Source organism: Canis lupus, chromosome 12, assembly GCF_003254725.2.
Source record: "Canis lupus dingo isolate Sandy chromosome 12, ASM325472v2, whole genome shotgun sequence".
In the NCBI taxonomy this organism is placed as follows: Eukaryota; Metazoa; Chordata; class Mammalia; order Carnivora; family Canidae; genus Canis; species Canis lupus.
In genome coordinates this window covers 18,718,154-18,729,503 of record NC_064254.1, presented here as the reverse complement: position 1 = coordinate 18,729,503, position 11,350 = coordinate 18,718,154, and the positions used below count along the sequence as shown (strand labels likewise).

General features: G+C 47.6%; 1 protein-coding gene across 5 annotated transcripts in view; it reads right to left on the bottom strand.

Moving 5' to 3' along the window:
* Positions 1 to 2,161: 2,161 nt before the first annotated feature.
* TFAP2B (transcription factor AP-2 beta) overlaps positions 2,162 to 11,350 on the bottom strand; it is a 31,787-nt gene continuing 22,598 nt past the window's right edge. For 2 of the 5 annotated variants that reach the window (XM_025419011.3, XM_025419013.3), the window contains one exon: positions 8,031 to 8,675. In XM_025419011.3, the coding sequence (XP_025274796.1) occupies positions 8,375 to 8,675 (301 nt within the window). In that variant the 3' untranslated portion in view covers positions 8,031 to 8,374. Of the gene's footprint in view, positions 2,898 to 3,968; positions 7,326 to 8,030; positions 8,676 to 11,350 lie in introns of those variants that run through there. The other 3 variants (XR_007401170.1, XM_025419010.3, XM_025419012.3) reach the window with 3 other exon arrangements.

The window sequence follows — 11,350 nt, the reverse complement described above, 5'->3', positions numbered from 1 at the left end:
ATACCATACCGGCCTGACCTGGGTCAAGTTTCCACCTCAGAAAAGCCTCGCAAGCCCAGTCCCCTTCCCACGTCTCTATACCCCCACTATTCTTGTGCCAGCTTCTTTTCGCCGGTCGTTTTGATAAATGTCCTTACAGGAAGGGACATTTGACTCTTACAGAGCGCAGACTGTGACGTCCCCAAAATACTCTACGCATATAGGCCCTGCCCTAAACCCCCTTTCCAGCTAAATGTGTTGGCTAATGACATTCAACAGCTACACCCTAGAAACGTTGGCTAAGATCTCCACTAACGGGCACGTCCAGGACGTGGGTTAACTGGTGGGCGAGTTACAGATGACTGCCAGAGTTGCCTTCCTTGCGGTCTGGGCAAGTCACGCTTTGCTAAGTCCATTGGCTATTGTACTGCTTTTTAAAGATTTTAAAAAGCATTTTTATGCAGAGGCCTCTCCCGGCAGCAGGTGTGACCCCTACTTGGGTCTGGACGCCTCTCGAGTCAGTTCCAGAAGGCTGCAGCCCTTTGGAGAGAAGAGAGAAAGCTAAAAGAAGCAGGGTGGACAGACCCCATAGGTTTTGAACAAGTGGGGGGGGGGGGGAGAAAAGAAAAAGAAAAAAATCACCGCCTGACCTTGCTCGCTTGTGACCTACGTGGAACGTATTGAACTTGTGTGACAAAACTGCTCCCTCAATCTGAACACACACACACACACACACACACACACACACACCGGCCCACATTACAGCTCTTTTGCAAACGCCGCCTCAGTCCTGAGGGCGCACGCACAGTAGAAACCCCTGCCAGCGGGTGCCGCGCCCTGGGCAGGAGCGCGGGAGCTGGAGTTGCGCCCCGGGGCGGCGCGGCGCGAGTGTCTGCGCGTGCGCGATTCTTGACACCCGGCCCTGCAAGCGGAGAGCGTGCCTAGGCTCGGGCAGCCGCGCGGTGTGCACCGGCTCGGCGGAGGCCGGCGGAGGCAGGGGTGGCGCACGCGTGGTACGCGCATTCGCCCGACACCTTGCCCGGGTGTGAGGGTCACCGTCACCCCTCTGGTGCCCAGGCTCGACCTTGCTGTCCGGGGCTGCGTTCTGGAAACGTGCGGGAGAGGCGCTGGGAGTGTGCCAGCCTGTGACCTGGGGGGAGGGCAAGGAGGGATCCAAGCAAGAAAGGGGACCCGACGAGACGTTTGACTGACCTCATCCTAAAGAAGCGACGGGGTTATTTATGAGTCCTGATTTAAAAGTAGTGGCTGCTAGGGAAGTGAAAAAGGAGCTCACCCCAAGCTATGAAAGAAGCTATAGTCTCAAGACTGCTGTTTATGACGATATAAATCAACGTGGAGCTTGTGATGGGAAATATGGAGAGCGTGAGTTTGGGATAGAAACAAGGAAACAAAGTCAAGAAGGAAAAATGAGTTTTCGCCCTCTTTCCCCCCCACCCCCTCTGCCTCCGTGCGTTTCCCTCCTTCCCCAGGAGCCCACCATTGCGATTGCAACCGGGAAGCTAGGGGAGGGGTGAGCACACCCCATCCCGGGTCAAGTCGGCCCCGAATCTTCCCCAGGTTTAAACGAGGCTCGTTAGAGGGCGAGGGAATACATGTAAATAAACAACTTGGAAGATTTATGGGAAGGAGTTCAATTTTATAGGACTGTATTTATAGAGCCAGCGCCGGCTCACTTATAAATAGATTAATGGGAAGCTAAAATTAATGGACTTGCGAGCTGCGCGTTTAATTTCCGAGGCTCCTACATGACAGACAACCGCCCTCGAAGTCCAAGCGTGGAAGGCGGCTTGCGTCAGGGAACCGTGATCGCCCCCAGGAAGGGACACATCCCTTCGGGCCAGCGTCTCTCTAGTGGCTCTAAGCTCTGACTGCCCGGGGTTCCCAGGGGAAGGACCCCACGGGGCTGTTATTTGCAAACGAAGGAAAAGAATGTGGCCTCATAAAAAAATAATCGAGTCTTCCTCCTAGCATTATTTTTAATCAGGGTCCTTAAGCCGCTAATACCGGTGGGCCCGCGGCTTCTGGGGGCACTGTAAGCCGCTCAACCCGGCTGGCTGCCTCCTGGCAGCAGGGGAGGCAGCGACACTTCCTCCAGGGTTACCCGGGGCCCCTGTGCAGGGCCTGTGGTCAGGGTCCGCGGCCTAGCGGCCTAGCGGGTCCAGCTGTGGCTTTCCTTACTCCCCCCGCAGCCTGGTGAAACAGTAACAAAGGGACTGGGGAGCTACGACGAGGCCAATTTGTTAGGCATGGCCCTCTCAGGCTTCCTACCCCTTTCCTTCCCTTTCTAGTTTTTCCTTCTATGTCTTCCCTTAGTTCTTTTCTCACATGTGGGACCCTCAGGATCCTGGGTTTTACCTAGTAAAGGTGATTGTCTCAGATACTCTCCTTGTCAAATGGTGGTGGGAAGGGGAGGTGGTCTGGAATTTACCTATGGGATAATATAGATGGCAGGTCTGTGGCTCCAGAGTTGGAGCTGACACTTCTCTTCTGTAGGAAGATTTGCCATAGGATAGGGAAATTACTCACCATCCCCTTTGTATAATCCCAGTGGTCACCAAGCCCTCACTCTCCGAAAAGCAAATGAAAAGGAAACTCAAAGTAATACAGTTGAGCCACAAATACATATACCTATTTTCGTTATAGATAAATGGATTGCATGACCTCTTAATCACATTTCCCTTGCAAGTCTTTCCTTCCTTCTACTTCTCTTTCTTTTTTTGGGGTGGGGTGGGGTGGTGGTTCTGTGATTTAGCCATTTATAGTTCTAACCATGATACCCTCCCCCACCTTTCTTTAGTTAATAAGGAAGCCAAGAAGTGGAAAATCTCACATAAAGCAGATTCCATTGTCCTTTCTGTCTTTCCCTATAGGGAAGTCCAGAACTGGGAATGATTCACCTGAAAAACAGAAAATTGATATAGGAGGCATATTATTAATTAACTGAGCACCAACTACATGCTAAGTACTCTCAAAATCTGGAGTTACCAAGACTCTACTTTGCTGATTATCCTTAAATGTATGAACACGTTACTGTTTCTGCTTTTTATAATTAAACTAGGCAATATTTGGATGTTGGAAAGGACCCTAGGAGGCCCACATTTTACAGATAAAGACCTGAGGCCCAAAGAGAAACAGTGACTTGTCCAAACTGGGTAACATATTGGATGACTTTACTTTCCTCGCCTCAGGGAAGACGCCCAAGCCTTGGGATGAAATACAGATTGAGAAGATGTTTGATCACTGCAGCCCATTAGGGCTGGGCTGCAGCCCATTAACCCAAATGAGAAAAGCTCTGGCTTCTCTGGGCAGCCTCTGAGCCTAAGGTAAGAACCAACGTCCTAAGACAACTATGTCTTTTTCCTCCTCTGGGTCAAAGGAACTGTTCCTCATTTGTTTATGGAGGGCCTTGCACAGCTGGTGAGGTCAGGGTTGGGTTCAATCCTGAAATAAGCCATTTAACTCCTCCAGATCCCAAGGCTAGGGTGCAGGAACCATACCTGGCCCTGTGGGCATCTCCTGCACCATTTCCTCCGAGGAACAACATGCCAGAACACTATCCCGTTAGCAGTAAGAGGGGAGCATCATCTCTGACTTGGACCCAAAGCTCTTTAATTACTGGGACACAGAGTCTTTTTTAGTTACCTGGGAAGTAAATTTGACGCCTCATTTTTTAAAGGGCAAAATCAACGAAGAGATGCAGTTAACATGAGCTTTTATTGCAAATCTAGTTAGAAATAGGAGAGACGAGTGTCAACTTGGAATTGAGAAAATAAAAAAACACCTCCTAGTGAAAACAAAAGGGTCTGTTTTTCTAGAAGCAAAATTTATTGTATTTATGTTGTAACGAAAACATTGCCTGTGTTTCAGTGAGAGGGGACAAAAAGAAAAAAAATTCTTGGCTATCCTTTTTTTCTGTCTGTAGAATTAAACAATGTCCATATTCAAGAAACTGAAGATGAAAACACAACAAAAACACAACAGTCTTTTTATTTGTGTAAATCAGATCAACACTGGACAATAAACCAATTTCTACCCATTACCATAACAGCTTGTCTATAAAGAACAAAGAAAAATTCAGATAGGATTCTACCTAGGGTCAAGCTTTTTTTTTTTTTTTTCTTGTTTTTTTTTTTTAACCACCCATTCACAGAGGTATAGATTCACAGATAAATAATCCCAAACTACTTGCCATATTTACACATTCCCATTAAATTAAGCATAAATAAATATATACAAACTTAACATGGATACCCTCCAGAACTCTTCTTCTGAAGAGTCAATAGATTGATATTTCTCGATTGTGTGGCAAAAACAATGTTAGTGAATTAGAGACCAACTCAACAGTGGAGTCAATTTTGGCATTTAAAGAATAGTGTTCATTACACTTTTTGAAAGAAAACAAAAATGAATTTTGTATTTTGATATTTCTTCTTACTCTTCTTTCTTTCTTTCTTCCTCTCTTTCCTTCTTTTCTTTCTCTTTTTAACCCAGATAATTTAACATATATTGGCACAGGAGGGGAAACACTGTTTGGGCTCTTGAGGCAACATCAGATGGCTTAAGGTTATTATTTCCTTTCCACATAATGTATTACGCATACAGGATATCAGATGTGATGACAAATTCTCTATAAACACTCTAAGTAGGAAGGAGTTGCCCTTTTAAGTAAGGCTTTGTACCAGAGGAACAGTGTGTAGATAAGTCCGGGGCTTCAGGTTTTCCATTCAACCAAAGTTTTCATAGGATATGAAATAATTGCTTGAGAGAAAGTGGTTTCCTTGGCCAAAGAAAATAAAACAGCTAGGTCTTTGAAAGCCTCTCTGGTTCTTTAGGGGGGGGGGGGGAGTGGAGAAAACTAAGGATGTGGAGCCAGAGAGAAGGAAGGAAAATGCAAGATAATTTTGGGGGTGGAGGTGGTGAGAGAAAGTTACTTTCCCAGCTGGGGGAGAAAATAAAGATGATTTTGATGGTGGAAGACTCTCTCAGGGAGTTCTCCCTCCTTTTTTTTTTTTTTTCTTCTCCCTTGAGACCCGTTAATACCTGTAGGAGGAGGCGGGGTTAGACAGAGAATGGACAGGAGACCTTTGGAACCTCCAAAGGAACTTGCAAAGTGGAAAGTGTGAAGGCAGCGCGGCCACATCCTGACTCCCTTTTTTTTTTTTTTTTTTTTTTCTTTTTCTATCTTTAGCTATTTGGGTTTCGGACTGAGCATTCGGGAGGGGGCAGGCGGCATGGATAAAATGCCTAAAGAGTGCAGGGGTGGAGGAAGAGCTGCGACTCACCTGTTTGGTTTGAAAACAAAGCTCAAAAGGCCTTGTTTTAAATGTTTCCCTTGACTTAAAAGGCAAACTCTTGCGTTAATCCTACTGTTTATTGATTTATGGGCCCAAGGAAACCAAATCTTTTAATAACTCAATTATCAGATAAACGTAGCGGGCCTGGCTTACGAAAGCAAAGGGGTGGGGGTCGTACATAAAAGGAGAAGTGGGGGAGGAGGCGGCGGCGGCGGCGGCAGTGGGCTCTCCTCGCCAGGGTGGGGCGGGGAAGCGCGCAGAGGGCTCTACTCGGCGGGGCGCGGGAGCAGCCCTCAAATGAGGGCGAAGGGAGATGAGGAGAGACTGCGTAGCCACATAGGACAATTCCTATCCCATCACCCGCCTTTAGGAGCGTGAGGAGAAAGAGTTTTCGTCCTGCCAAAGGCTGGGGAAGCTCTCGATTCCCCGGACGTGTCTAGGCCACTCGCTCTGCTGGAGCAGGCGCCCGGAGCGGCCGCTGGTAGCAAAGGGCAAGGGCAGCGCTGAGACCCTCCCCGCCTGCAGCCCGCGTGGCGCCGCCCCATTACCTACTGGAGAATGGGGCTTTCTCGGTCGCCTTAGCCCTTAGGGTGAGACCGAGAGCGAAAAGGGCCCGCGCGGCCCGAGGCCTCTCCAGCGGCTGATTCTATGTCCTCAACACGACTGGGCGCGAGTGGCCCACACGCTCTCAGGACCTGCACAGTAAGAGCAAGGCGCGTCCATCGCGTCTCTCGCACGTCACACGCGTGGGGCGCGTTGCCCTGCAAGGAAAGGAGACGATGGTTTTCAGTGTGGTTTCTCCTGGCCTTTTGCAATCAGAATACATATAATGCAAGCGGCCAGGCCCTCCGACAAAGGCGCAGGCTTCTCAGCTGGGGAGAGATGGAGTGTCTACACTCTCCGTAAGGTTTAGTTCCCAGCCTTTGTATGTCACCTCGTCTAGGGCTGAGCCCTGCACACCCAGAAGCCCCCAAAGGAGCTAGCGGTAGATGGACTGGGGTGTGACATTAACCGTTGCTTGGACCTTCCTGGTGACCTGAAACCAGCTCCCTAACTCCCTCCCCCCATAAAAGTGTCCGCACAAAGCTCTCAGCAGGTGCCTAAATCCCAGTAGTCCAACCTCCCCTCAAGGCCAAAGCCCATGCATGGGGGCGGCAGAACTGAGAGTCCCAGTAGATCCTAAGTGTAAATCCTGCAGAACTGACATCTGGATCTTTATCTTTCAGGGATGTTGCAAAGGTCCTAAGGTCTAGTTTGTATAAAGAGGTGCATGTATCAACACTAAATTTAGAGACCACTGGGGGGTGGATTTCCCCACTGCTTTGGGGAGGATGAGGACAACGGGTTCCAGATCTTGTTTCATGATAATGCTCAGATGACCCCAGGAAAGGAGCAGGGCTGCCAGAATGAGAGACATTAAACGCAGGAAACTTTATCTACTGGGAATAGTCCCAGTGTATACAGACGGTAAAATTCAAAGCTGAAATACATCTCCTTTCACTTTGCATTCATTATTTTGCCATTATATGCCAAAACAAGTGTGCGTCTGGAGGGGGGAGTGTCTTATTCATAAAGCATCTTGTAAGAAAGCAATTGTTGCTGAAACACGGGAGCTCTCACCACCCTCCTCCCCACGACCACTTGAAAAGCTGCTTCCTTGCCCGCTAAAACAGCAATCACCAAAGAGCCCAGAGAAATGGAATCTATATCAAAGGCAGGGCAATATTGCTAAAACATTGGGCTCCAAGAACACTTATTCTTCTCCCCTAAAATTCATTTTTCAGCTCCCCCTCCCCTAGAATTCCGTGTTGAGGTATCTGTTAACAACTAGACTCAAAGCTGCTTCAATCTCTTATTGGCCACTTTCTAAATTATTCCCTTTGAGCTTCTTTAAAGAAGTGCACCTGCAGAATTCTGACACACAGGCTTTGATTAAAAAGGGATCGGATTTTTTTTTTTTCTCTGTACCTTATAGATTGTGTAGGAAGCCCAAGTCCTCTTTGAAGAAGCTCATAAACCATGCGGGCAAAGCTTTGGAAAACAGAAGAGAATGAAATGGTACATACCCCTCCGAAGGAATTACATACTAATCAACGTATTCATATTGTGCTTTTTTGTTTTTTTTTTACTATTGTTCTTAAAATTGGTAGATGACACAAATATAACAAATGCAAGATTCTCTGTATGCAGGTGCTGGCAAGGCTGGGAATTAGTAACATTTCTGAAAGGAACTGATGATGAGTCGGAATCAACTTATTGATCCGGATTTTCCTCAGCCGCAGGAGCCTCTGCTCGGCAGGCCGGCTCGAGCCGCAGCCCCCCACCCTCCCCGCCCCCCGCCGGCACCTCCGTGGGCCTCCCTCCCCGCCCGCCCTCGCCCTCCCCCTCCCAAGGGTGCCAACGGGGGCGGAGGGGTGCTGGGTGCCGGATTGTTAAGATCCAGGGGCGGGGGCGGGGCGGGGGAGGGCGGGGGCACCGCGGGGACCGCAACACAACGCAAAGGGGCTAACCACACTCCTTTTCGTCCCGGAAAATCCCCGCGACAGCTTGAGGGAGGGCGGGCAATGAAGAAAAGGGTGGCTGGGAGAGGGGTGAGGTGAGGTGGAAGGGCGGGGACTGCGAGAGAGTTTCCTAAAAAAATATTAAAAATTAAAAAGTTCGTGCATCTCAGTCAACCAACTCTCAAAAGCACTGACACCAACAATGTTTCTCCGATTTTCTTCCAATAAGTTAGCGTTTTCTCCTGTTTAGTCTTATGTTTATTTTCCAAAGGGGGAAAATCATGGTTTTCTTTTATTTATCAGTATTACTAAGCTCGAAAGAACCGAAGTGGAAAATCCGGACGTTTGTCTCCAAATGTATCTTGAAATAGACACTGGGAACCGATATTGTTGCTCCGTTGTGCGCCTCAGTTTTTTTTTTTTTTAAAGTTATTTAGCTCTTTTTTTTAAAATTTGATTGTATGTGTATTCTACCTAATATAATTCTTCCAAAGCCAATCCAACATTTTAAAGCTAAAATTAAATTTTTTTTTGTTTTCCTTTTGTATTTAAAACATTTTTCTTTTTTTTTTAAATTTTTCATTTCCTGTGTTTCTCCTCCTTGTCGCCAGTTTTACTACCTGGGCCTTCCCCAGACGTGTGCCTGTTAGTGGTGGTGTTGTTCAAGAACATCTTGTCCATGCCTTTGAGCGCCTCGGTGAGATAGTTCTGCAGGGCAGTGAGCGCGGCGCAAATGGCTGGGGCGCCGAAGCCGTGCGTGATGAGGCTGAAGTGCGTGAGGCAGCTCTGGATCCCCGGCTCCAGGATGGGGCTGGGCCTGCTGTTCCCGATGGGCGTCCGGTCCTGCGCCAGCAGATCCGTAAATTCTTTACAGAGTTGCCTGCGAAGACGTGGGAAAGGAAAAGAAAAAAAAAAAAAAAAAAAAGAAAAAAAAAAAAAGAAAAAAAGAAATCACTCTCAGTGTCGTTGTCATTGGCATTAGAAAGGAGACGCTCACTCGAGCCCAGAGGCGTCTGCCCGGTCACCATAGAGCCGGAGACCAGACCGAGGCTAATGTGGACGATTCCGCTCTGTTTCCCTTCCTAGCGCTCTCCCTTCTGGAGCAGCTGGGACTAGAAGGAAAGCGGGGGAGGGGGGGAGTTATGCACCCCTTCTATCCCAAAGGTTTGCCTCGCCTCCCCCCCAAATCCAGTCTTTCCTCCATCATTCCAGGACCACTTAAACTCTGCTTGGGAAATCTGCTAGGCTTTAGCGTTTGATTTTGAATAGTCAGTCATTTTTGGCTCTGACCTGGCAGTTCTAAAAAAAAAAAAAAAAAAAAAAACACAACAACAACAACAACAACAACAAAAACCCTTTCTCCCTTTTCTCTTCTGCTTCTCTAACCTCTTGATGATCAGGCTCAAAAAGCCCTGAAAGATTTAGGCCCCTGAGCCACAAGCCTGTCCCTGGCACACTAGCAGATTGCAGAGACTTGCATGGCCTAGGGCAAGCAACTGTTTATTCCAGGAGAGAATGCTGATTCCAAAGCAAAAATCTGTTTACCTGTAGTATTTGGGAAGGAAGGTATATTTTCCCCCTTTTCCTCTTTCTTTTAAGTAAAGGCTACTGAAAAATCTTTGTACAACAGGATTGTTGTCAATATAAAAGGATTCCTACATTGTTTAAATAAAACCTACAGGTAGATGGTTAAGACACTGGGGAGGGTAGATTTTTATTTGTTGAAGGTTTTTATTTCCTCAAGGCAACTACAATTTAGAGGAACCTCTCAGCCTTAGAAATCCTGTGTGCCTAACTATGAATTGAGCTTATTTAAGAAATTTTTAATATAGGAGGTGGACAAGAAGGTAAATATAGGAGGGTTTTAGCCCGGAAGGTCCAATGGCTTGGCTCTGCTACCAGTCAGAGGAATGGCATCCCAAAGGCCACAGCCTCTCACAGACTGGCAGACTGCTCCTGTCAGCCTGCTTCCACTGGTGGGAGGGGTGGGGCGGGTGGTGATGAGAAAGAAAAACCACAGAGCTCCAGTCCCAGCCCCTGCCCCCCTACCCCCACCCTGGGATGGCCTGACTCATGGGGCCTGGCCAACAGATAAACAAGGCAGGTACCTAGAGGCCCATATAAGTGACCCTGGGGCATCCTTTGCCAGGGGGATTACTCCCAGGAAGAGTAATGGCTGAACAAGACAGATAATACCTCCCCCACCCCCACCTGCAGCAGGTGAAACGGTTTTGGCTTTAAGGCTGGTGGGTAGAGAATCCTAACAGGTATCCTCTCTCTCTACCCTCTCCTCTACGGGTTTCTCCACTTGAAATGCACACATACATCTTACAACCAGGAGGAAATGGGTAATGGTTCTACCTAAATGGGGCAGTTCTTAGGCCGGGGGTTCCTCAGAAACACCGTCGGGGCTCAAATGCACATGTCCATGCCTTTTCCCCCACGATTCCAATTCAGGGAGCCTGGGGCTAGGTCCACAAATAAAAATCTTGGAAAAGCTCCCCAGATGATTCTGATACCCCTGGTTAAGAAGTGGTGTTGTAAGTGAAGCCACAGGGCTTCAAGAGGTGATGGGGTGGAGGAAGTTACAAGCATTCCTTAGGGAAATGATAGAATTTGTGGAATCCTATTACCTGATTTATACACTTTAGTTTTATTTTTTCCCCAAAGTGCATTCATTCTTTTATAAAGCACCAACGGGTCCCCCAATACCAGGCAGCAAGGCAAGGTATGGCACAGGAGGGCAGTAGATCTGTGATATTGCTAGTTGGTGCATCAGAAGGAAACCTTCCAAAAAGAGGATGGGCGCCAAGGTTTTGATCGTTGGAAGAGATGGTTAAAGTCTTTCCTTAAGTTTGCACTCATTACCAAAGTGCCAAAAAGGAAATTCTGAACTGGGGAGAACAAATGCTTAGAGTCAAACATTCTAAATCTTCAAAGCCCAAAGCAGGGTCTGTAAGCAATTAAAGTTCTGCGACATTAATATTTTTTGACCCTGCGGAAAGGGGCAATCAAATTCCAATCACGTCTCAAAAACATCTGGACAAATTTGAGCAAATGATTTTTCAGCCTTCCATATATTTCTTTAAATTACGCTGTCAACGGAACAAACCGCGTCCTCCAGCACTAAATAAATGAGCGCCGCTGTTTGGACCGAGCCTGCGAGAGAAACGTGCGGGTGCACGCAGCGCCGCCCACTGCAGGCCTGAGCCGGCCATAAAACACCAACAATATGACACCGAAGCCAAAGACAGGAGTAAATCAAATAAATAGAAAACCCACTGTAAAAGTTCAAATGAGCTCTAGACCTAAATTTAGCCAGAGATTTACTATTTTCCCCTCTGGAGTTGTAGTAAATTTTACGTCTGTGGAAGATGCCAAACAGCAACGTTGGAAAGAGAATAATTAGAGCTGCGGGTAGAGACGGGTACAAGTGGGTGACATATAGACACTCTGAGCGGGCATATGACAAGGAGATGTGAAACCAGGCAGAAATGTGCACCTAGGGATTTAGGGAAGAACTGGAACCACGACCAACCCAAGAAAGGTCTGCCT